Source organism: Coregonus lavaretus, assembly GCF_964263955.1.
Source record: "Coregonus lavaretus genome assembly, chromosome: 9".
Lineage (NCBI taxonomy): Eukaryota > Metazoa > Chordata > Actinopteri > Salmoniformes > Salmonidae > Coregonus > Coregonus lavaretus.
In genome coordinates, this window is record NC_139996.1 from 40565487 (window position 1) to 40592180 (window position 26694).

Sequence of the window (26694 nt, forward strand, 5' to 3'; positions counted from 1 at the left end):
TTTCTTCGCAACTGCTAATAAAGACAGGCCTACATTACTGCTAGTGGTAGGGTACATAAATGAACAGTTTGCAGAGATCAGACATGCGAGCCTCGCAATTAGAACTGCGAAAACAATGTGGGCTTGACGCACAGAGAGATTCCGCGCAAGCTCGTCCTCCGGTAGCCTACGTAGTCGTGACACACCTGGGGCACACATAGCTGGCGCAAGCAGTCCGAGATCATTTCTGTCAATCGACCAAGTTCAAGAAACATCGCAGATGTGTCCGAAACTGTTCACGATCCTCTATTCAACTTGAATTTAACATGATTTGATTACATATTACACGCGCAATGACTGTTCCATGGAGTTTGCTAACGATTCTGAGTTTGGTGTACCACACGGAATCGAGGTGTTCGCCGACTACTTATTATAAAAACTGTTGGATTCGTCAATACCCTGGTATATTCATCGATATTGAGGAATCTCAGAGAAGAGGCGCTCAGCTTCTGAAGTATTACCAAGAAGAGACAGCTCTGAAATGCAGCCGAACCTGTTGCCTTACGAGAAATTGTAAGTTTACTGTAATTGTTCAGTTTTGTATCGGATTTTTAATATGGATTAGATGTGCAGCGATATAATCAGTTTAACCCTACTAGAATCCAATGTACTATTATTTAAATGTCGACATTTTAAAATGATTCTCAAACGTTTAATTCATGATTTACTGTAGGCAATTTTGTACAATACTTTTATTTGCAGGTACCCTGCCAGGTGGACAGGTGTAGCATGTAATGTGTGAGTGCGCTATGCAAAAGTTTATTAATATGTTTTGCAGGGTGCGTTGATGGATAATTAACCTTTTATGTAACTCCTTAGTTTCTTGTAACCTGGCGATATTCCACTATGACACCATCCAAGAGAATGTGAACTGTTTTCATATGCACTGTCCAACATTGGAGAGCTGTATCCTAAGCTACAGAGGCAACGTGATCCTGTACAACATCACCAAAGGTGAGCCTCCATAGGATACAATTTAGACCCAGGATCTAAGTTGTACTTTAGTGCTGTTTGTTTCTATGAATTCTAAAAGAAGCCAAACATAGATTATTATTACTCGTTATTACCACTAAATAAAAGAAAAAACTAAACTTTACCATGAACTTACTGCAGACCCTTTATAAACTGTTATAGCTTATATTGAGTGATTGAGATGGTATAGGCTTCAGTGAAATGATTAAATACTTGCTACTCTGACAACGTTTTACTGTGGGGTTGGTTGTCTTGGTCTCACACAGGTGTGGATCCAGACCTGTTGGTGTTTGGAAAGTACTTCACCTCCAATGTGCGGGTGTTACCCCACCTCTACACCAGAGTCAATGCCTCAGAGCCCCTAGCCTCAGACAAGCGCCAGTTCAACCGGCCACCCGTCCAGCCTCTAACCATAGCCCCTACTGCCAGGATCCCCACCACCACCACTGCACCCCAGAGCTCTACTCAGGGCAATACTTATTCCCCCATCACATCCACCCCCTCCTCCACCATAATGCCCACCCTGGGGACCCAGGCCCACACCACCACTCCCCCGACCCCCACCACCACTCCCCCGACCCCCACCACCACTCCCCCGACCCCCACCACGACTGCCCCTGCCCCATACACCGCCCAGACCATCCCTGCCTATCCATCAACCCACAGAGAATCCACCACCACCCCACAGCCCCCCACACCTACCAAGCAGCCCACATCCACAGCCAGGGTGGCCACCATCACCAGTCCCACCAGCCCCCCGACCTTCCTGGCTCCTGCAGCCAACATGGATGGCAGTAACAAGCAGGACCCCAACGACACCAAGGGCTACGTGGGCAGGAACCACACAGCGGCCGCAGGGGGAGAAGGTGGACAGGGTAGTCAGGGCGAGGTGGAGTCCCCCTCACCCGGTGATTTGGGCCCAGGGTGGCACGTGGCGGCCCACACCCTGTTGGTTGCCGCGGTGACGGTCGTCACGGTGCTGCTGAGCTGCTGCTGCTCCGTGCTGCTGGTGGTGAGCTGGAGGGGTCGGAGGAAGAGGAAGGGGCGGTACAGGACCACCTGGAGGGGGAAGGGGGGGTCCATGCGCCTCATTAAGTATGCCATTGTCAGGGAGAGCTCGTGAGGTAACCATGGGGTTCAACAACAGGGACTAAGAAAGCTTTTACAAGGAACTGCACATTGAAAAGTAAAGTAATGCTATTCCACTAGAGAACTAATGTTTACATCAGAAACAATCATGAATTAAGCAAAGGGAACCACTGCCACTGACCTGCGAATGTTGTTTTCCCCCCTCCAAACAAAATCTTTATCTGTGTATGTATAGTCTGGAAAAACCACTGAACCTGAAAAGCAGAGATTGGGACCATCACTGGTGTAAATAGTAAAAAATGCAGCTGTTTTTTTCTTCCATTCTGACATGTTCAGTATCATCTTACTTATGTATAGCTATATTTTAGTGGTTTTGGAGAGATGAGCTGCATAGAGCCATTTTATATTCTGTAGACCTAGTACAGATAATTAATTGAAGTACATGGCAAAACTGTAAGACCAAAGTTGCTGTGAGGATTGTGGTTACCATTGAGGTAATGGCTTGAGACTTACAGTAACTGTTGATGCATTTGTAGGTCATTTGCCTAAAGAAAGATACTGTACGTCCTTTTGGCAGACCTACATTTTGAAGCGGTCAAACGAAATCAAACAGCTGTTGATGCCAAACTCCATGGACTGTGCAGTGTCTGCTCTGCTTTAAGTGCATTGATGGGGGCTTCCAAGCAAGAAAAGCTGTGCAACAAGCCAAGTTTTGTTCTGAGGCAGTAAGCTGCTAAATGGACTGTGGTGTATGCGAGTCGAGGTGTAACTTAGGCTTGGACCCATCTTGCCACCACTCCTCTCTCCTCCAGAACATCTCTCCTGCGCATCGAGTTTCACCTGACCCAGAACCACATGGACCAGAGCAGGAACTCTTTTGAAGGGTTTGGTGTTTTATTTTTATATGGGCCCATCACTGAATGTGTCTTCAGTAAGGTGCTTCTCTTCGTCCCCCTGGGCCAAAGAGGGGAGGTGATGGGGGTGGGTAATACAGTAAACATTTGTGTCCACTGTCCAGTGATGTAAAAAGCACTTCTTTAAATAACAGTAAGAACTTAGCCCAAATTTCAGAACTTTTTATTTACAATGCAAGGGATACATTTTTGCTTCAGGCTATCAGTTTAGTGTAACTAGTATTGGACAACTCTATTACAGAAATATAACAGAGGTCCATTTATTTATTGTCAATAAATATTTCACAAAAGACAGTTACAGGCATCACATGCTGTGTGTGGTGAAATCAGATGATAGGTTTGTCTCTAGACATTGAACTGGTCACCACAAGGGTGTAGCAGTTGAGTTCTGGTCTTTGCTTTGTATTGATGACTACACTGTCCCATGATTGGACCTGAAGTGATAACTGCTCTTGCTCACTCTCCTATGTGTGTGTGTGTATCTGCATCTATAGAAGAGGAGGGCATATTAGAGGTTGAGCAGTTTCTGCACAGCTTCTCTGTACTGGCGCATGCTGCTCTCGCTCTCTCCCTCGTTCTTCAGTCTGGTCACAGAGTCCCTGTACTCCTGCACCTCCGGCCTCCCCAGCAGCTCCTCCCTCACCGCCTCTCCCTCTCCCTCCTCTGCTACCCGCATGCGGACCAACGTGGACAAGGCGTTCTTCTGAGAGGGGCTGTCCTCCCAGCTGTACTCCTCCATGTCTGCCACAGTCTTGTCTGACTCCCATGCCTCAATTTTCTAGAAAGAGTAAGTGGAACAGCACAACATTGTTAGCTACAGTGAAAGTATTCAGACCCCTTGACATTTTTTTACGTTAGTATTTTTCCCCTCATCAATCTACACACAGCACAGCTGGCCCATGGATGTACACAGAGAGCTAACATTAATGATATGCATGTCAATCTCTCCTGGCTCAAAGTGGTGGAGAGATTGACTTCATCACTACTTGTATTTGAAATTGGTATTGAAATGTTGAATGCACCCATGTATACCCCACAAGACATGCCACCAGAGGTCGCTTCACAGTCCCCAAGCCCAGAACAGACTATGGGAGGCGCACAGTACTACATAGAGCCATGACTACATGGAATTCTATTCCATATCAAGTTTTTTTTTAAATTTTATTTTCTATTTCACCTTTATTTAACCAGGTAAGCCAGTTGAGAACAAGTTCTCATTTACAACTGCGACCTGGCCAAGATAAAGCGAAGCAGTGCGATAAAAACAACAACACAGAGTTCCATATGGGGTAAAATAAAACATAAAGTCAAAAAATACAACAGAAAATATATATACAGTGTGTGCAAATGTAGCAAGTTAGGGAGGTAAGGCAATAAATAGGCTATAGTGCAAAATAATTACAATTAGAATTAACACTGGAATGATAGATGTGCAAGAGATTATGTGCAAATAGAGATACTGGGGTGCAAATGAGCAAAATAAATAACAATATAGGGATGAGGTAGTTGGGTGGGCTAATTTCAGATGGGCTGTGTACAGGTGCAGTGATCGGTAAGGTGCTCTGACAACTGACGCCTAAAGTTAGTGAGGGAGATAAGAGTCCAGCTTCAGAGATTTTTGCAATTCGTTCCAGTCATTGGCATCAGAGAACTGGAAGGAATGGCGGCCAAAGGAGGTGTTGGCTTTGGGGATGACCAGTGAGATATACCTGCTGGAGCGCATACTACGGGTGGGTGTTGCTATGGTGACCAATGAGCTAAGATAAGGCGGAGATTTGCCTAGCAGTGATTTATAGATGGCCTGGAGCCAGTGGGTTTGACGACGAACATGTAATGAGGACAAGCCAACAAGAGCGTACAGGTCACAGTGGTGGGTAGTGTATGGGGCTTTGGAGACAAAACGGATGGCACTGTGATAGACTACATCCAATTTGCTGAGTAGAGTGTTGGAGGCTATTTTGTAAATGACATCGCCGAAGTCAAAGATCGGTAGGATAGTCAGTTTTATGAGGGCATGTTTGGCAGCATGAGTGAAGGAGGCTTTGTTGCGAAATAAGTAACTCATGCCAGCTGTAAAATTAGATTTAAAAAACTGATAGCAGCAGCTAATGGGGATCCGTCATAAATACAAATACAATACCCCATAATGACAAAGCAAAAACAGGTTTTTAGACATTTTTGCAAAAAAATTAATAATAATATCACATTTGCATAAGTTCAGACCCTTTACTCTGTACTTTGTTGAAGCACCTTTGGCAGTGATTACAGCCTCGATTCTTTTTGGGTATGACGCTACAAGCTGGGCACACCTGTATTTGGGGAGTTTCTCCCATTCTTCTCTGCAGATTGGATGGGGAGCGTCGGTGCACAGCTATTTTCAGGTCTCTCCAGAGATGTTAGATCGGGTTCAAGTCCGGGCTCTGGCTGGGTCACTCAAGGACATTCAGAGACTTGTCCTGAAGCCACTCCTGCGTTGACTTGGCTGTGTGCTTAGTGTCGTTGTCCTGTTGGAAGGTGAACCTTCGCCCCAGTCTGAGTTTCTGAGTGCTCTGGAGCAGGTTTTCATCAATGATCTCTCTGTACTTTGCTCCGTTCAGCTTTCCCTCATTCCTGACTAGTCTCCTAGTCCCTGCCGCTGAAAAACATCCCCACAGCATGATGCTGCCACCACCATGCTTCACCGTAGGGATGGTGCCAGGATTCCTCCAGACGTGACGCTTGGCATTCAGGCCAAAGAGTTCAATCTTGGTTTCACAGACCAGAGAATCTTGTTTCTCATGGTCAGAGTCCTTTAGGTGCCTTTTGGCAAACTCCAAGCGGGCTGTCATGTGCCTTTTACTGACGAGTGGCTTCCATCTGGCCACTCTACCATAAAGGCCTGATTGGTGGAGTGCTGCAGAGATGGTTGTCCTTCTGGAAGGTTCTCCCATCTTCACAGAGGAACTCTTGGTCACCTCCCTGACCAAGGCCCTTCTCCCTCGATTGCTCAATTTGGCCAGGTGGCCAGCTGTAGGAAGAGTCTTGGTGGTTCCAAACTTCTTCCATTTAAGAATGATGGAGGCCACTGTGTTCTTGGGTACCTTCAATGCTGCAGAAATGTTTTGGTACCCTTCACCAGATCTGTGCCTCAACACAATCCTGTTTCGGAGCTCAACAGACAATTCCTTCGACCTCATGGCTTGGTCTTTGCTCTGATATGCACTGTCAACTGTGGGACCTTTTATAGACAGGTGTGTGCCTTTCCAAATCATGTCCAAATCAGTTGAATTTACCACAGGTGGACTCCAATCAATTTGTAGAAACATCAAGGATGATCAATGGAAACAGGATGCACCTGAGCTCAATTTCAAGTCTCATAGCAAAGGGTCTGAATACTTATGTACAGTTGAAGTCGGAAGTTTACATACACCTTAGCCAAATACATTTAAACTCAATTTTTCACAATTCCTGACATTTAATCCTAGTAAAAATTCCCTGTCTTAGGTCAGTAAGGATCACCACTTTATTTTAAGAATGTGAAATGTCAGAATAATAGTAATTTATTTATTTCAGCTTTTATTTCTTTAATCACATTCCCAGTGGGTCAGAAGTTTACATACACTCAATTAGTATTTGGTAGCATTGCCTTTAAATTGTTTAACTTGGGTCAAACGTTACGGGTAGCCTTCCACAAGCTTCCCACAATAAGTTGGGTGAATTCTGGCCCATTCCTCCTGACAGAGCTGGTGTAACTTAGTCAGGTTTGTAGGCCTCCTTGCTCGCACACACCTTTTCTTCCCACAAATTGTCTATAGGATTGAGGTCAGGGCTTTGTGATGGCCACTCCAATACCTTTACTTTGTTGTCCTTAAGTCATTTTGCCACAACTTTGGAAGTACGCTTGGGGTCATTGTCCATTTGGAAGACCCATTTGCGACCAAGCTTTAACTTCCTGACTGATGTCTTGAGATGTTGCTTCAATATATCCACATCATTTTCCTTCCTCATGATGCTATCTATTTTGTGAAGTGCACCAGTCCCTCCTGCAGCAAAGCACCCCCACAGCATGATCAAATAAAATGTTATTGGCCACATGCGCCGAATACAACAGGTGCAGACATTACAGTGAAATGCTTACTTACAGCCCATAACCAACAGTGCATTTATTTTTAATAAAAAAGTAGAATAAAACAACAAAAAAGTGTTGAGAAAAAAAGAGCAGAAGTAAAATAAAATAACAGTAGGGAGGCTATATATACAGGGGGGTACCGGTGCAGTCAATTTGCAGGGGCACCGGCTAGTTGAGGTTGTTGAAGTAATATGTACATGTGGGTAGAGTTAAAGTGACTGCATAAATAATTAACAGAGTAGCAGCAGCGTAAAAAGATGGGGTTGGGGGGCAGTGCAAATAGTCCGGGTAGCCATGATTAGCTGTTCAGGAGTCTTATGGCTTGGGGGTAGAAGCTGTTGAGAAGTCTTTTGGACCTAGACTTGGCACTCCGGTACCGCTTGCCGTGCGGTAGCAGAGAGAACAGTCGATGACTAGGGTGGCTGGAGTCTTTGACAATTTTGAGTGCCTTCCTCTGACACCGCCTGGTATAGAGGTCCTGGATGGCAGGAAGCTTGGCCCCAGTGATGTACTGGGCCGTACGCACTACCCTCTGTAGTGCCTTGCGGTCGGAGGCCAAGCAGTTGCCATACCAGGCGGTGATGCAACCAGTCAGGATGCTCTCGATGGTGCAGCTGTAGAATCTTTTGAGGATCTGAGGACCCATGCCAAATCTTTTCAGTCTCCTGAGGGGGAATAGGCTTTGTCGTGCCCTCTTCACGACTGTCTTGGTGTGTTTGGACCATGATAGTTTGTTGGTGATGTGGACACCAAGGAACTTGAAGCTCTCCAAGGAACTTGAAGCTCCCACCCCCGTGCTTCACGGTTGGGATGGTGTTCTTCGCTTGCAAGCGACCCCCTTTTTCCTCCAAACATAACGATGGTCATTGTGGGTTTGGGGACAGAGCAGTGTGTGGAACCCCTTGAGTGCCTTGGTCGCCCCCTCATCCCTCTGTGGTGCTCTCCTCTCCTGTCCTCTCACAGAGATAGTGTTTCTCCAGACGTGGTGCTGAGTCCCTCCACCACAGCCGGTCTCCCTCCCATCACATTCCCCAGAGGACAATAGGCCCATTGTGTGGGAGCTTAAAGCAGGGGCCGCCACAGGCTCTCCTGCAGCCCAGGTGTTTGGGGTTAATGGACCTCACTACGTCTATATGGTCCCCAATATCAAGGCTGGCTGGAGGCCAACCCCTCCAGCGGACAAGGTGGTGGGGTGGGGATGGCTGGGGAAGAGATAATCTCTCCTGTCCTCCTTAGCCTGACTGTCAGGATTATTACACCACTACAGTATCTTCACTGGGCCAAATAGGGTCCGCTAAGGTAATTCACACTGATTCTGTACTCTAGTATTATTCAGAATCTAGCCATCTGATTGTAAATTCAAATCAAACTACACTGAGTATACTAAACGCTTTCCATGACAGACTGACCAGGTGAATCAAGGTGAAAGGTATGATCCCTTATTGATGTCACTTTTTAAATCCACTTCAAATCAGTGTAGATGAAGGGGAGGAGACAGGTTTACATTTACATTTTAGTCATTTAGCGGACGCTCTTATCCAGAGCGACTTACAGTTAGTGAGTGCATACATTATTTTTTGTATTTTTCATACTGGCCCCCCGTGGGAATCAAACCCACAACCCTGGCGTTGCAAACGCCATGCTCTACCAACTGAGCTACATCCCTGCCGGCCATTCCCTCCCCTACCCTGGACGACGCTAGGCCAATTGTGCGCCGCCCCATGGGTCTCCCGGTCGCGGCCGGCTACGACAGAGCCTGGATTCGAACCAGGATCTCTAGTGGCACAGCTAGCACTGCGATGCCGTGCCTTAGACCACTGCGCCACTCGGGAATTCAAGAAGGATTTTTAAGCCTTGAGACATGGATTGTGTATGTGTGCCATTCAGAGGGTGAATGGGCAAGATAAAAGATTTAAGTGCCTTTGAACGGGTTATGATAGTAGGTGCCAGGCGCACTGGTTTGTGTCAAGAACTGCAACGCCGCTCTGTTTTTCACACTCAACAGTTTCCCGTGTGTATCAAGAATGGTCCACCACCCAAAGGACATCCAGCCAACTTGACAACTGTGGGAAGCATTGGCGTCAACATGGGCCAGCATACCTGTGGAACACTTTCAACACTAAGAGTCCATGGACATGGCCATCATACTTTCAATAGTGTTTTCTCTATTTGATCCATACCTGGATATAATGGTGCAAATACACCAGAAAAAAAGAATGCATATTTTTCATCAAATTTTTATCCAATTAAGGCAAATGGCCACTAACTAAATAAAATAAAAAAATAAATGGGGGGGGGGGGGGGGGGTGCAACTCAATATTAGGAAGGTGTTCCTAATATTTGGTATACTTAGTGTATATAGCTATAACAGGTCAGGTGGTTGACCATTGGTCTGACAGACAGACTCCATATCTCCCATTGCTTTTGTCTCCACTGGGTGTGGCCCAGTGAATGAAAAGAGGGTGATGTTGACAGACCAACAGCCACCTGTTTTCAAAGTTACAGAGGAGGACATTTGTGGGTTATTACTGGAATGGGGCACTGAGAGTACTGGAGCGCTCAGATAAGGGATAGACATATTAGATAGTCACTTGGGGATTGAAGTGCCTCTAGCGCCCAGCGGGCGAGATGGTAAAGTACGGTACAGTACTGTAGACTTCCTGCTATGGTGAGGTGGATGACTGTGGTCCGTCCCAGTAGAGCACTGGCCTGGATCAACAGCCCACAGCGGAATTAGCAACAGGTCCAGAAAGTCGAGAGTCCTTCTCACTGAGTGAAGAGATAGAATCACCTCAGCGGCAGCTAACAATTGGCCTCTTTGTGGGCTAGCGTTACTACCGGTGTATGGGTTCCCCCTCCCAGCTTCCACCAACCTGCGGGCTGCACTGTGCCTTCCATTGTGCGTGTAAAGGGCAGCGGACAGTGTTCCGCTTCCCGGCTCTGACGCCATTTCTTAGAGAGACAGAAAGCCAAGGCTTTTTACCAGCTAAACCCTGCTGCCTTGGCGAGAGACCTCCCAAAGGCACAACAGGGAGAGCCATTAATTCCCTTATGGCTGTACTCTCATGTGAAAGCAGCCTGTGCTGGTGACCCTGGTGGTGGATTTCTCAGGTGTGTGGTGTTGGTTGGATTTGGCGTACTGTGAATAAGTGGCGGGGTCAGCATCTTATTCTGGTGTCTGTTTTCTCCTGTTTAGAGGGGAAATGCCAGTGGGACAATGCCGCTGTATGCCATCCTTCTGCCTATTCACCACTCATAGCTCCCTAACAGGCTTTCTCTTTCACACCAAGGGTAGAGAAAGGTACCAAGTCCATTGGTGCTAGCTACTGTAGATTGGCATGGTCTTGGTAGTTGTCAATGAAAACAGACAGAGAGAGGAAGAGCATTGGTCATGGAAAAGCCACACGAGTGTCTCAGCAGGACTCAGAGGACACGGGGGCAGTGGTGTAAAGTACTTAAGTCAAAATACTTTAAAGTACTACTTAAGTAGTTTTTTGGGGTATCTGTAATTTACCATTTATATTTTTGACTACTTTTACTTCACTACATTCCTAAAGAAAATGTACTTTCTACTCCATACATTTTACCTAACACCCAAAAGTACTCGCTACATTTTGAATGCTTAGCAGGACAGGACTTAAAGAGAACACGTGGTCATCCCTGCTGCCTCTGATCTGGCAGACTCACTGCTTTGCTTAATATAAGGAATTTGAAATGATTTATACTTTTACTTTTGATACCTAAGTATATTTGAGCAATTACATTTACTTTTGATACTTAAGTATATTTAGAACCGAATACTTTTAGACTTTTACTCAAGTCGTTTTTTTACTGGGTGACTTTCACTTTTACTTTCTATTAAGGTATCTATACTTTTACTCAAGTATGACAATTGGGTACTTTTTCCACCACTGCACGCGGGTTGGCGGGGAGGGGCAGTACTTGTGAATAGTGAACTCCTGAAATATTCATGACTTGGTTGAAAGGCAACAGAAAAGCCTGTAGTGCTCTTTCTACTTAAAAGCCCTTATGTATATGCAAGCCCTTTACCTCTAAGGACGGCTTAAGGTATCAGGTATCTCTTTCCTAGTCCATCATGGGTCTCTGATGCTCTGGATATTGAAGGACTTGGCTGCCTGACCATCTGTCTACTCATTGTCCACCTATTGGCTGGGTGGTGAGGTTAGGTGGAAGATCATGTCTACTCAAGCTCTTTGGCACTGACCAGGGTCACGTTTAGGAAGATGCAACGTACTGAACGTAGCAGATAGACATGTCATGAATAGAGCTGAGGATCAATTGTACATCTGAACGCGGCCCTGGACTAGCAAGACACTTACCCAAGACTCGTGATAGAGGACAGTCAGGAGGTACATGGCATAGTCATAATTCTGCTGTCTCACAGGGCAGCTGGCAGGGCAAAGTTAAAAAAAAACACAAAATAAACATTGATCAGAAAGTACCGGGCGAGTTGAAATAAAACCTCTCCATCAAAATACATCACTGTAAAGCAATGACAATAGTGAAGGACCAATAACTTATTTATTTAGCCTCTTTTAATGAAGAGGAATTAGTAGATATTTGTAATAGTACATTGAACAACAGGGGGTGCTGCTTACCTGTCAGTGGTGATGGCGAGTGTGTCCGTGTCCTTGCAGTACCTCTCTCCTCCTACCAGTTTAACCATCTTCTTCCTGGCATGGTCATCCAAATTCAGACTGGAGAGCTTCAGCTGAGTGGACAGAAACACAATCTGACATTATAATACTGAAGCTTATTTGATTTGCCTAAGTTGCTTCAAATGAAACCCTTAATGCCCTTTTAACATACAAAAACAATAGATGCAACCATCCATCCCTACTTATGACTCATGACATCTGAAATAATAAGCACCATGCCACGCTAAATGTTGAAACTCTGCAGCGGTAAGTCACTTAATCTTAAAATATACTTAAAATGATTCCAAGAACTGCAGCTGTCACAGCTGGAAGGGGAAATAATGTTTTGTGCAGCATGAATCATATCTGCTTGTCATTCAGTAAACTGAGTTTAAACACAGGCTTAACACCTAACAAACATTTTGTACTTTAAAAAAAAACACTTAACATAGGCCAGGCCTGTTGTTACCTCATATCCCAGCCATAATGTCTTGCATTACGCCTGGGAAAAAAACACTTCAATTTAAACATTTTGAATATATTAGCCCACACAGCTACAAGAATGCACTTTCATGCTAGGTTTAGGACCTCGTTTTGAAGCTTATAAACTTTGACCAAGCTAGCTGCCAACAAATGCTTATTGTAGCCATCAATGAGCTTGCTGCACCTTTCTACTGGCAATTTGACTCATTCTTCAGCAGCAAACGGTTCTATATCTTCAATGTTTTAGGGGTGCCCTCCACCTTCTGCTGTTTTCAGCTCACGCCATAGGTTATGGATGTGATTCAGATCTGGACTCCTCACTGGCCACTAACAGTCCAGCGTTTCTTCTTGAACCATTCCTGGGTGCTTTTTATGTGTGTGTTTTTTGTCCTACTGGAAAACCCACAACCTTCAACAGATACAACATTTTTGGACACTGGGTTGAACATTGCACTCTAAAACACCTTGATAATCTGCTGATTTCATGATGTCTTGCACACAGTACTAGAGGTAGCAAAGCAATCCCACAGCATTATCGAATCTCCCCCATAATTGATTGTAGGGAGGGTGTTCTTTTCTTTGAACGCTTCATTTGGTCGTTGGTAAACATAGGAAGACCCCACTGCTGAAGGAGACAAGAAAGCCTGATTGATCTTCTCAAAAGCCCACCTAAACAAGCCTAAATCCTGAGGAAAATGTTCTGTGGACCAATTAAACAAAATTAGAGCTCTTTGTCAATGCATATCAGCGCTGTGTTTACTGACGACCAAATTAAGGCTTGAATAAAAAATAACACCCTCCAATCAAAGATGGCGGATGTTCGATAATGCTGTGGGGTTGCTTTGCTGCCTCTGGTACTGGGGGCCTTGGAAGTGTGCAAGGCATCTTGAAATCAGCAGATGATCACGTGATTTGTATTCCAATGTTCAACACAGTGTCCAAAAACTGGGTCTCCATTGAAGGTTATGGGTCTTCCAGCAGGACAACGACCCCAATCACATCAAAGTGCACCTAGGAATGGTTAAGAAGAGATGCTGGACTGTTCTGGAGTGGCCAGCGAAGAGTCCAGATCTGAATCACATCCAAAACCAATGGCGAGATCTTAAAACAGCAGTTGGTGGAGGGCACCCCTCAAATATGGAAGAATTAGAGCAGTTTGCTGCTAAAAAGTGGGCCAAATTGTCAGTAGAAGGGTGCAGCAAGCTCATTGATGGCTACAAGAAGCGTTTGTCTGCAGTTATCTTATCTTATCAGTTTTACTACATTTCTACTTATTTGAGAAGAAATACGGAATTATTTAATTGTTTCTTCCTTCAGACTCCATGGAATTAACTCTTCATAAATATTTGGTCAAATTATTAATTTTGTGTATGGTTTCCTAGAAACAAGGGTTCCGCAATTTACCCTTTGGCTCAACTTACCCCACTCTCCCCTAAGCATTTTTGTTTTTAGGTTCTCCATTTGCGGCAAGTATGTTAGAGCAGCATTTCATAGGCTTAAGAGCATAGATGCGGACAATGGAGACCTTTATTGAAAGGTCAGCCAGACATGAGCTGAGAGCTTAGTTTAGTGAATCTCTAGATCCCTTCTATACAAAAGAGGAAAACCGTGCACTTTCTATGCATTTGGTAGAGGGTAAAATACAGGTCAAAGAGTCTAATTTAACTATTAGTATTTTAATCTGTATGCTAAACCTCCTGAGTCCCAGACCATATAGGCCTACAACACAGGCAGACAGAAACTTACGCTGAGGTTGACTATGCGGGCAGATGGGTTTCTGAGGGAGGTGCCGGCAGACACATAGTCCTTGCTCTCTACTTTGACAGGGAAGTGCTCATCACATTTAGCATCTGTGTCCAGGGCAGAGGGCCACTCTGTGCAGAACGCTTCAGGGAAAGGAGAAACAGAAATACAATTAAATACTATTGCTACAGTAACATTGGTGTGACTCAATAAGTAATTGTGACTTACGTTTCAGAGCTTCACAGTGTTTCTTTATGGCTGCTGGAGTTAAATGCAAAAAGTTTGGAATCTGAAAGAGACAAGAGTTTTGATAAACGCCTGAATTAGCTACAATGCACAGAACAGAAAAATACTGCTGTACAAGTAAAGTATGTGGAACCAGTATGATCTGACAGCACAATACAATATACAGCTTTAATGGTACACATTATTTCCCTCCCATTGCCAAATAATGCTGACATCAAAAGCTCTGATATCATGCCAAGTTGGAGCTCAAGACCTCTGACCTTGATGAGCTCCAGGTTGCCCTTCTTCTCTGGAGGTACCCCTCTCTTCACTGGGAAGCCCATGCGGACAGGCAGTGGCACAGAGCCCTGTCTGAAGGGGGTAGCGGTCGGGTACACTGCAGTCCAGTCCTGGTCTACAGCCATCCTGTCTGTCCTGGGGTCACCCGCCTGACACACACCATGGAGACAGGGAGCAGATGGAAAGGAGACAGTATGTGGGTCAACTTCAAACTATATATTTATTTCTGTCAATATACAGCTTGGAATAAACTTGATACAATCCTCATTACTTATTTTTTAATAGTAAAGAATGTGGGCTGATTTCATGACATGCCCCTCTCTCTCCAGGGACCATAATGTGCTGTAGGAGCCATGTTGGCCTACGTACAGTGCCTTCAGAAAGTATTCACACCCCTTGACTTTTTCAAAATGTTGTTGCGTTACAGCCTGAAATTAAAATGGATTAAAGAGATTTTTGGGTCACTGGCCTATACACAATACCCCATAATGTCAAAGTGGAATTATGTTTTTCAACATTTTTACAAATTAATAAAAAATTAAAAGCTAAAATGTAATTCAACCCCTTTCTTACGACAAGCCTAAATAAGTTCAGGAGTAAAAATGTGCTTAACAAGTCACATAAGTTGCATGGACTGCAATAATAGTGTTTAACATAATTTTTGAATGACTACCTCATCTCTGTACCCCACACATACAATTATCTATAAGGTCCCTCAGTTGAGCAGTGAATTTTCAATCACAGATTCAACCACAAAGACCACATATTGGTAGATGGCATCCCTTTGAGCTTGGTGAAGTTATTAATTACACTTTGGATGGTGTATCAATACACCCAGTCACCACAAAGATACAGGCATCCTTCCTAGCTCAGATGCCGGCGAGAAAATCTCTCTCAGATTCCAACTGCTGATTCATGTTTGGACATATAAATACTGTAAATCTACCAAAGAAAGGTCTGTTAATTGCTCACTTGACTATATGCAGTTTAAGGAACAAGATTCATGAAATATGCTGTCTAGTGCAGTCAAACAATATTCATGTGTTGGCAATATCAGAGACTCACTTGGACTCTTATTTGAGGGTGATGAGATCTCTATACATGGATACAAATTGTTCAGGAGGGACATAAATAGATATGGGGGTGGAGTTGCAGTTTACATCCAGAGTCATATTCCAGCAAAACAACGTAAGGACTTAATGTTGAATGGATTAGAGGTGCTATGGGTATAAGAGCATTTACCACATTTGAAACTTATACTAGTTGGTTGCTGCTATTGGCCACCTAGTGCTGATGTGAAATATCTTGATGTCATTTGCAAAATGTTGTCCAATGAAAAATAAACATTTCTGTTGCCAATGTACAGTACCAGTCAAAGGTTTGGACACACCTACTCCTTCTAGGGTTTTTCTTTATTTTTACTATTTTCTACATTGTAATTTTCTAAACTATGAAATAACACATATGGAATCATGTAGTAACCAAAAAAGTGTTAAACAAATTAAAATATATTTTATATTTGAGATTCTTCAAAGTAGCCACCCGTTGCCTTGATGACAGCTTTGCACACTCTTGGCATTCTCTCAACCAGCTTCATGAGGTAGTCACCTGGAATGCATTTCAATTAACAGGTGTGCCTTGTTAAAAAGTTAATTTGTGGAATGTCTTTCCTTCTTAATGAGTTTGAGCCAATCAGTTGTGTTGTGACAAGGTAGGGGTGGTATCCAGAAGATAGCCCTATTTGATAAAAGACCAAGTCCATATTATGGCAAGAACAGCTCAAATAAGCAAAGAGAAACGACAGTCCACCATTTCTTTAAGACATGAAGGTCAATGTGGAAAATTTGCAGTCACAGAAACCATCAAGCGCTATGATGAAACTGGCTCTCATGAGGACTGCCACAGGAAAGGAAGACCCAGAGTTACCCCTGCTGCAGAGGATAAGTTAGACCGGTGGAAATTTGAGATTTTTGGTTCCAACCGCCATGTCTTTGTGAGACGCAGAGTAGGTGAATGGATGATCCCTGGAAAACCCTGGAAAACAGACCTGTGCTGGTTCGGATCCGAGAGACCCGTTCAGATCCGAGAGTAGAAAGTGAGAGAGAAAGAAACCTCCAACTGGGCGCTGCCAGCGCCTTCAATAAAAAAGCGATATTGGCCAAATTATCCACAGTTACGTGTCCTTAAAAACTGTCTATAACAAAGAAAACAAATATTTGTGTTTCGATGTGGAGCATATTCAAAACTTTAATGAAACCTTCAAAAAGGTTTTGAACAGGCTTATATTGCAGCAATTACCAAAGGCGATTGTCTACCATAGGCCTACCCAACAAATGACAGCAATACTATTGCTATTTCCTTTACAACAGGGCTACTTTTAACCTTAAACTAAATATGGAGCACAAAATTTAAAAAACAGAACTTAATTTAGACAATGAAAATGTCTTAAAATGAAACAAAATACTTTTTGCATAGGGTATTTTTAGAACCCATAGCGGCCGTCGGCTGCCTTTCTTTAAATAACTATAGCGGCCGCGAACAGCCTTGTTTTTCTAACAATAATATCCAGGTCAATATCGCAAAATTAACTTGCAAATAACCTGTTGTCATCAACCAGAAACAGGAAACTGGGCATGCTGTCATTTAACTTTTCAACTTCATTACTCAAAATGACGGCACCGAAGCAGCCAACTTTTCACTGTATCTATTGTTGGTTGGTGATATGGATTCGGACACGTCCTTGCACTTCGAAAAGCGATGATGTCGAGGTGAGTGAAATAAGTAAACAGCAGATATATGTTTGGTGTTGTCAATGTTTGATGCTGTGAAACTTGGGGAATAGCTCTCAGATTAGCAAATCCTGTCATGTTCAATTGGTTGGTACAGGCAAGCACATCAGTAGTGGGGCACGAATGATTGCTCTCCGTCTCATGGAAATAGCTGACTATATATATATATACAGGTAAAAGTCAGTAAATTAGAATATTTTGAAAAACTTGATTTATTTCAGTAATTGCATTCAAAAGGTGTAACTTGTACATTATATTTATTCATTGCACACAGACTGATGCATTCAAATGTTTATTTCATTTAATTTTGATGATTTGAAGTGGCAACAAATGAAAATCCAAAATTCCGTGTGTCACAAAATTAGAATATTGTGTAAGGGTTACATTTTGAAGACACCTGGTGCCACAAAATAATCAGCTGATTAACTCAAAACACCTGCAAAGGGCTTTAAATGGTCTCTCAGTCCAGTTCTGAAGCCTACACAAACATGGGGAAGACTTCAGATTTGACAGCTGTCCAAAAGGCGACCATCGACACATTGCACAAGGAGGGAAAGACACAAAAGGTTATTGCAGAAGAGGCTGGCTGTTCTCAGAGCTCTGTGTCCAAACACATTAATAGAGAGGCAAAGGGAAGGAAAAACTGTGGTCAGAAAAAGTGTACAAGCGATAGGGATCACCGCGCCCTAGTCAAGATTGTGAAAAAAAACCCATTCAAAAATGTGGGGGAGATTCACAAGGAGTGGACAGCTGCTGGAGTCAGGGCTTCAAGATCCACCACCAAGAGACGCTTGAAAGACATGGGTTTCAACTGCCGCATACCTCGTGTCAAGCCACTGTTGACCAAGAAACAGCGCGAAAAGTGTCTCACCTGGGCTAAGGAAAAAAAGAGCTGGACTGCTGCTGAGTGGTCTAAAGTCATGTTTTCTGACGAAAGCAAATTTTGCATTTCCTTTGGAAATCGAGGTCCCAGAGTCTGGAGGAAGACAGGAGAGGCACAGGATCCACGTTGCCTGAAGTCTAGTGTAAAGTTTCCACCATCAGTGATGGTTTGGGGTGCCATGTCATCTGCTGGTGTCGGTCCACTCTGTTTCCTGAGATCAAGGGTCAACGCAGCCGTCTACCAGCAAGTTTTAGAGCACTTCATGCTTCCTGCTGCTGACCTGCTCTATGGAGATGGAGATTTCAGGTTCCAACAGGACTTGGCGCCTGCACACAGCGCAAAATCTACCCGTGCCTGGTTTACGGACCATGGTATTTCTGTTCTAAATTGGCCAGCCAACTCCCCTGACCTTAGCCCCATAGAAAATCTGTGGGGTATTGTGAAAAGGAAGATGCAGAATGCCAGACCCAACAACGCAGAAGAGTTGAAGGCCACTATCAGAGCAACCTGGGCTCTCATAACACCTGAGCAGTGCCAGAAACTCATCGACTCCATGCCACGCCGCATTAATGCAGTAATTGAGGCAAAAGGAGCTCCAACCAAGTATTGAGTATTGTACATGCTCATATTTTTCATTTTCATACTTTTCAGTTGGCCAACATTTCTAAAAAATCCCTTTTTTGTATTAGCCTTAAGTAATATTCTAATTTTGTGACACACGGAATTTTGGATTTTCATTTGTTGCCACTTCAAATCATCAAAATTAAATGAAATAAACATTTGAATGCATCAGTCTGTGTGCAATGAATAAATATAATGTACAAGTTACACCTTTTGAATGCAATTACTGAAATAAATCAAGTTTTTCAAAATATTCTAATTTACTGACTTTTACCTGTATATATATATATATATATATATATATATATATATATATATATATATATATATATATATATATATATATATATATATATATATATATATATATATATATATATATATATATATATATATATATACACACATATACATATACACACAGCTAAACACTGCTAGTTAACTAACTAGTTGGTTGTTTTGTCGTTTCTACTGATGTAATGTATATGGAAAACGGCCAAAGCTGTTTGCAATAGCTAGCTAGTTAGTTAGTCTGTCATGCAAGAAAAGTTGTGTGTAGTGGTACATTTTGGCTGCGCTCACAAAGCGTAAACCTCCGCTGTCACTTTCACTAGCTAGCCATACAGACAACCAGCCATCTAGCCACCGAAATGGTTCCATTTGTGTTTATATGTTGTGCTTTGGTTATGGTTTGTCATGTTTGCTAGGTGCAGATATTCATAGGCTATATACTGCCTCGTTTCCTGTTATTTGACAGCTTAGCTGTCATTTTAGGGTAGATGCCCACGCAGTGGAGGAGGAGGGAGAGCACAACTGGGGGAGCCTACGTTTCCATGGAGTGTGTCTGCCCCAAGTCCCACCATTCAATTCACCCTTGTACCACACAGCCTGGGCCTGAAGTGACAGCAGCAGGGGTTTTGGAGTTGTTTTTAAAAGTGGTAGGAACTTATCTGTTCCAGAGCTTGTAATGGTTTACAACAAGAAAATGGGCGAGGTTGACCATCTTGACCAACTGAGGCGCAATTACAATGTTGGACGCACAGGCAGAAAATTGAGGAAGTATGTTTGGGTGATGCTCAACATTGCCATCATAAATGCGTATATTGTGTGGGGGACCTTGCAATGGCCCCTTCCCAGAAACCGCAGGCGCTGGTCCCTGAAGGCAGCTTGTGCATTCACTTTGTGATATGGTTACAGTGGCAGGAAGAGGGGAGCCAAGAGTGTGGCACCAGGGCGTGTGGACCGAGTTGTAACTCTTAATTTGAAAGCAGGTGAAGTTTGAAGGGTGCAAGAGACTGTGTGTGGTGTGCATCCGGAGTGGACACAGGGCAAAGAGTGGGAGATGTGTAGAAACCTCCTTTGGGTGCTCTGTGTGTTCTGTGCCACTTTGCAGGATGGGGCCGTGCTTCCAGAAGTTCCATGACATGTTGTAGACTAAATGCAAACACTAAAGCAGGGGTGTCAAACTAATTCCATGGAGGGCCTAGTGTCCGCAGGTTTTTGGTTTTTCCTTTCAATTAAGCCCTAGACAACCAGGTGTGGGGAGTTCCTTACTAATTAGTGACCTTAGTTCATCAATCAAGTAAGTACAAGGGAGGAGCGAAAACCCGCAGACACTCGGCCCTCTGGAGTTCTAGGGAAATGGTGTACTTTTTAAAATATTGTTTTGTATCTTCTCTCTTTATCCGTCTCTAATACTTGTTGCATTCACTGAATTGTTGTCAAAGTAGGCTACTATTTCTACATTTTGTTTCAGGCCTGGTCTTTACTAAATTGTATTGAGAGAGGTTATCTACATTTTGAAATAGTCTCTAAATAGTTGGCATTTTTACAACAATTCTTACTTCTGTAACAATCAAATAGCCTACTTTGTGTGGGTTTTTAAATACTTTCTGAATATTGTACTCTGGTCACATTTTGGATAATATATATATATATTTTATGTAAGTAAAATATACTTGGTACATTTTGAATGAGTAATTTAGTCAAATTTACTACAATTAAATACTCTAGGGTTTTTTGTTGTGTTGAGTGTTAATTGTTTTTTGATAGTGAATGTCTTTACACAATGGAAGACAACATTTGTTATTCCTATTGACATGGATGTGGTGTCCACAGGACGGGCTCGTGGTAATGGCTGGAGCAGAATGGTCTCAAATGCATCAAACACATGATTTCCATGTGTTTGATGCCATTCCATTTGCTCTGTTCCAGCCATTATTATGAGCCGTCCTCCCCTCAGCAGCCTCCACTGGTGGTGTCATATTAAAGAACAGGTTAACTTGTAATTGTCATTTGTTTTTGAGCTGTTCGAAATGTGTGAGAAAATTAGCATGATCTTAAATTCTCAGTAATCTACAGCAGCATTCTAGAATTCTATTGGGGTCTAAAGGGTTAAAGAACTGGTTTAGATGATTAAATAGGCCTACAATAATAATAATAAACAATAGACTAAACAATTGATAATAAATACGAAAATCAATAAATGGAAGGTAGAAAATTGCATCAAACCTGAATAGTGAGTTGCACACAGTCCATTTGGCCGAGCCAACGTTCTCCTCATCTTTGTCCACTACAATATTAAAACTTGTCCCTGAGGACATTCCCCTTGTCGACTTCTTTTCACTATACTCTTTTGTTTTACGTCAATTAAAAATAACTACATCTTCGCAATCAACAGTAGCCTAGACCAAGGCTCCTCCTACTCGCTCGCTTTCCCTCTCTCTCCTCAGCAGCAGGCGCACGTGAGGTGAGCAGCTGGAACCAGTTTCAGCTGGACATAAGCTATACGTTTTACTGAGTTGCAATTGATCCAGTAGGTGGATTTTTTATGTGCCTACTGCTCAGAGGGAGATGGTATTGCATGTTTCGAGACTCAGGACGAAAGCGATGGTCTGCTTTGCTCTCTGGAGCAGAGCGCCACCGAAAGGAGTGATAACTGGGGTGGGATTGAGTGTTAAGGTGGATCAGCTGAAGTTGGGGATCCCGAGTGTCTGTGATGCACACTGTTTGATGTGACTGATTGAGAGACTGGTGCTGAACGAGTGACTGAGGAGACCCTGTCTGTTCTTTTGAGTTTTGATGCAGAGTATTTGCCAGATAAAGTCATGCTAGGTTATCCCGTGAGCGCGTTCGTTTCCGAACCCACTACGGTGTTTCAGGTGGCAAGTTTATGGTCATGTTGCAGCAGTATGTAGGAGGGAGATTCCGGATTTGAGAAGTGTGTGTAGGAGGGCATGGGACAAAAGAGTGTGTAGTTTCGAGGGAAAAGTGGAGTGTTTCAATTGTGGGGGTGGCCATGTTGCTGGGGATCATAAATGTCCTATGCGAGTGAGACAGATTTAAGTTTCCTGGGTGAGAGCAGTGCAGAAAGTGTAATACAGTGGGGAAAAAAAGTATTTAGTCAGCCACCAATTGTGCAAGTTCTCCCACTTAAAAAGATGAGAGAGGCCTGTAATTTTCATCATAGGTACACGTCAACTATGACAGACAAAATGAGAGAAAAACATCCAGAAAATCACATTGTAGGATTTTTAATGAATTTATTTGCAAATTATGGTGGAAAATAAGTATTTGGTCAATAACAAAAGTTTCTCAATACTTTGTTATATACCCTTTGTTGGCAATGACACAGGTCAAACATTTTCTGTAAGTCTTCACAAGGTTTTCACACACTGTTGCTGGTATTTTGGCCCATTCCTCCATGCAGATCTCCTCTAGAGCAGTGATGTTTTGGGGCTGTCGCTGGGCAACACTGACTTTCAACTCCCTCCAAAGATTTTCTATGGGGTTGAGATCTGGAGACTGGCTAGGCCACTCCAGGACCTTGAAATGCTTCTTACGAAGCCACTCCTTCGTTGCCCGGGCGGTGTGTTTGGGATCATTGTCATGCTGAAAGACCCAGCCACGTTTCATCTTCAATGACCTTGCTGATGGAAGGAGGTTTTCAATCAAAATCTCACGATACATGGCCCCATTCATTCTTTCCTTTACACGGATCAGTCGTCCTGGTCCCTTCGCAGAAAAACAGCCCCAAAGCATGATGTTTCCACCCCCATGCTTCACAGTAGGTATGGTGTTCTTTGGATGCAACTCAGCATTCTTTGTCCTCCAAACACGACGAGTTGAGTTTTTACCAAAAAGTTCTATTTTGGTTTCATCTGACCATATGACATTCTCCCAATCCTCTTCTGGATCATCCAAATGCACTCTAGCAAACTTCAGACGGGACTGGACATGTACTGGCTTAAGCAGGGGGACACGTCTAGCACTGCAGGATTTGAGTCCCTGGCGGCGTAGTGTGTTACTGATGGTAGGCTTTGTTACTTTGGTCCCAGCTCTCTGCAGGTCATTCACTAGGTCCCCCTGTGTGGTTCTGGGATTTTTGCTCACCGTTCTTGTGATCATTTTGACCCCACGGGGTGAGATCTTGCGTGGAGCCCCAGATCGAGGGAGATTATCAGTGGTCTTGTATGTCTTCCATTTCCTAATAATTGCTCCCACAGTTGATTTATTCAAACCAAGCTGCTTACCTATTGCAGATTCAGTCTTCCCAGCCTGGTGCAGGTCTACAATTTTGTTTCTGGTGTCCTTTGACAGCTCTTTGGTCTTGGCCATAGTGGAGTTTGGAGTGTGACTGTTTGAGGTTGTGGACAGGTGTCTTTTATACTGATAACAAGTTCAAACAGGTGCCATTAATACAGGTAACGAGTGGAGGACAGAGGAGCCTCTTAAAGAAGAAGTTACAGGTCTGTGAGAGCCAGAAATCTTGCTCATTTGTAGGTGACCAAATACTTATTTTCCACCATAATCTGCAAATAAATTCATGGATTTTTTTTCTCAATTTGTCTGTCATAGTTGACGTGTACCTATGATGAAAATTACAGGCCTCTCTCATCTTTTTAAGTGGGAGAACTTGCACAATTGGTGGCTGACTAAATACTTTTTTCCCCCCACTGTATGCAGAGGCAGTGAGGAAAGAAGAGGATGGTGGGCAAAGGGTCGGGGAGCCTGAGAGGATCCCTGTGAGTAGTATGCCAGTACAGAGTGACCCGCACAGTTTGTGCTTTAGTAATGGTGGCTTCTTGGCGTTTATTGCTAAAGTTATTACATTTTACTGCACAGATGGGCAGGAAATCACAGAAAATTGAAGTGGTAGTAGCAGCAGCAGAGACGTTTTTGGGTATGAGAGATTTTTTCAAACCGGAATGTTTTACTTCATTATGAGGCATGTCTTACCTTGCTTGAAAATCCAACCATAGAAACATTGAGGCAATTATTTTATAAAGACTTCATAGGAAGCGTGTGAGTTTCAAGTTTGGGGAAGCATACAATTTATCCTACCACTTCGACCGATCTGCGTGCCAGTTATGATTTTCATATGGACATCGTGGAACAGTTTAATTTCAATAGTAATGTTATCGTTTCTCAAAATCAATGTCACGTGTTTAGTCATAAAAATCTGAATTAAAATGATACAAATATAAAAGTAAAAATTCAACTAATGTGATAGCACCAGCCTCTGCCATATGGACACATTGATAGACTGATCATTGGAGGCTAAATAGACTGATCATTGGAGGCTAAATAGCCTAAATGTGTGAATAGAACTCAGACAGCCAATAACTTCCACTGGCAACCAGGTAAAAATATATAAAAGCCAACAAATAAGAACAGTAGAAAATATACTTATGACAATTCTGGTTATTTTAATCACATTAATCTCTCTACAGCCTGTATTTTTATTGGTCTTGACTTGAGCTATCCCTAGTAAAGAGCAACATTGTATCAAATCAATCAACTGGATCTAGCCCAAAGCTGTCTCTAGCTAACTTGTATCAACTAGCCTATTCCTAGCCCTCAAGAGGTTTCTGCAAGAGTTTTCTGGCCAGTGAGCTTGGGACAGACAGCTGTTTTTGCCCAAGGGAAAAGTATTTTAGGACGATTCCACTGGAAATATGGGATCATCAGATTATTATATTTTGCTCTTTCACAAAGGCTTGGTGATTATCGAGGGGCAGATTGTTGGAAAGATTTTTCAAATAGGTCTACTATGAAGAACTATTAGGCTATCATTCGCAATTGGTGTAAAAAAAACAAAAAAAAAAACAGCCTTAGTTGACTTATTGTGTGAGATGAAGAAACAATGATTGAGAAGTTCCGTTTATCGGTGGTGGATGTGGTGAGTTAAGAAAATCAGAAGTCAAACATCCCCAAATGCGAACTTTATTACATTTATGCGCAGCAGGCCACTTCTACGCATGCTCAGGCGCGTGCGCGCTCCCTCAACATTAACAAGACAGAGAAACCAGACCCATGACCATTGCTTACAAGGAGCACTCCAAACAAGACAATGGAAAAAATTGCCACGTCGTAAATGATTGTTATGAAATAAACAGTTGTATGCATATGGGTCCGGTACATTCTCAAATGGCCGGTAAATTAAAATATTCCTGGTCACATTGTCTGGCGCCATTTTCCTAACGGGAACCCTGATATATAGGGTTAGATGGCATGCAATTCCACCCCCATTTCAATTTTTTTGTGACCAAAATGTGCAATCCGCACAAAATGTGCAGTTCTCATCACACAAACACTACATCAACATAGGAAAGGTCCAATCGGGTCCAGAGGGTATATCAATTTTAATTTGCACACTCCAGACCTCTGGCAATTATATCAGAGCCGACCCAGAACCAAGACAAAAGTCAGAATTTAGGACCCGGAACCGGTCGGATCTCGGGTCTGTTGGATCTACTACAAACAATCCTTGTTGTCCACTCACCTCTCTCCTTGGTCTTCGGTTGAAAGGTCCTCTGTTCCCTCTGTCGGGAAAGCCTGAAATTGAAATCGATTGTGTCAGAAAAACACGATACAGCCTACTTTTAATTATCCTAGCAGCTAGCTATGCGGTCTCCAACTTTCTATATGAAACTTAGACATTATTGGGACCACGCTAGCTAGCTAGTTAGCTCCACGTCGTGACAGCATTGTATTGCATGGAAACTCACCTTTATTTTGACTAGAATTATTGGTAGACAAGGCCGTTGCATATGTGGCCCTGTTTAACGGGTTACGCACATTAACTCCATAAATGTGACAATTTATTCGTCCTAAGAACAAAATTGATTTCTTCAATGTGTGTGCAGCCATGTTTGAGGAGGCAATGTCAACCTATGGCGAGTCGAGAGGGGCAGTCGTTTCGCGCTTGCGAAATAGAACATGAATACAGCATTGGGTATCAGTGCCCCCCTTTGGTATAGATAATGAACTGCAATATGGGAAAAGGTGAACGCATTAGCCTATGAATTACAAATGTTTTATTATGTATTTTCGTAAAATGTAGGTCTATTTTAGAATTTCTGAACTTCATCTGTTAGACTACATTATAGGAGCTCAACAATATTGTAATGGTGTTTATGCTGGGGATTAGCTAATTATTCGCATGATCGTTATCTAAAAAAGTACTGTTTCTGATTGTTTCATTCTTGGTAGACAAAAAAAAAGGTTTTTGAGTGGCTGAGGTCACGTGAGTCAGGTGGATAACGCTGTGCGCAAGATGGCAGGCTCTGTCCGCATGTGTCCTTCAGCATCCCTGCCACCCTGCGCGCATCTCCAGCTGCTGCTTTAACAAACAGTAACACAACACTACCCGGTTCCTGACAGACACACATCAGAGAAAAGCTGTTAGGGACAGAAACAACGACCTGAGTTTCTGTATTCTAATGTTTCATTTTCCATGGTGTCCACTGTCATTTACGCACAAAAAATAATTGCGGTTGGGTACCACTTTGAAGGGAAGATAGGCTAACTGTATGTCTTCAGCCGAAAGGTAGGTTCACTTTTTTATTTAACATGAAAGGAATTTAGG

General features: G+C 43.1%; 2 protein-coding genes across 2 annotated transcripts; one reads left to right on the forward strand and one right to left on the reverse strand.

The window, feature by feature from the left end:
- Positions 1-332: 332 nt before the first annotated feature.
- Positions 333-2134, forward strand: mansc4 (MANSC domain containing 4; the record flags this gene model as incomplete). Its single annotated transcript, XM_084168500.1, has 3 exons — positions 333-552; positions 859-993; positions 1278-2134. The coding sequence occupies 3 exons, from the start codon at positions 333-335 to the stop codon at positions 2132-2134; spliced, it is 1212 nt and encodes a 403-aa protein (XP_084024626.1).
- Positions 2135-3160: 1026 nt separating this feature from the next.
- LOC311134918 (small ribosomal subunit protein mS35-like) lies at positions 3161-26018 on the reverse strand. Its single transcript, XM_084168684.1, has 8 exons — positions 25835-26018; positions 25609-25661; positions 14513-14680; positions 14235-14295; positions 14010-14149; positions 11742-11854; positions 11463-11532; positions 3161-3792 (listed from the first exon to the last, which is right to left on the reverse strand). Exons 1-8 carry the CDS (start codon positions 25974-25976, stop codon positions 3523-3525), a joined length of 1017 nt encoding a protein of 338 aa, XP_084024810.1. The 5' UTR covers positions 25977-26018; the 3' UTR covers positions 3161-3522.
- Between the last annotated feature and the right edge of the window lie 676 nt (positions 26019-26694).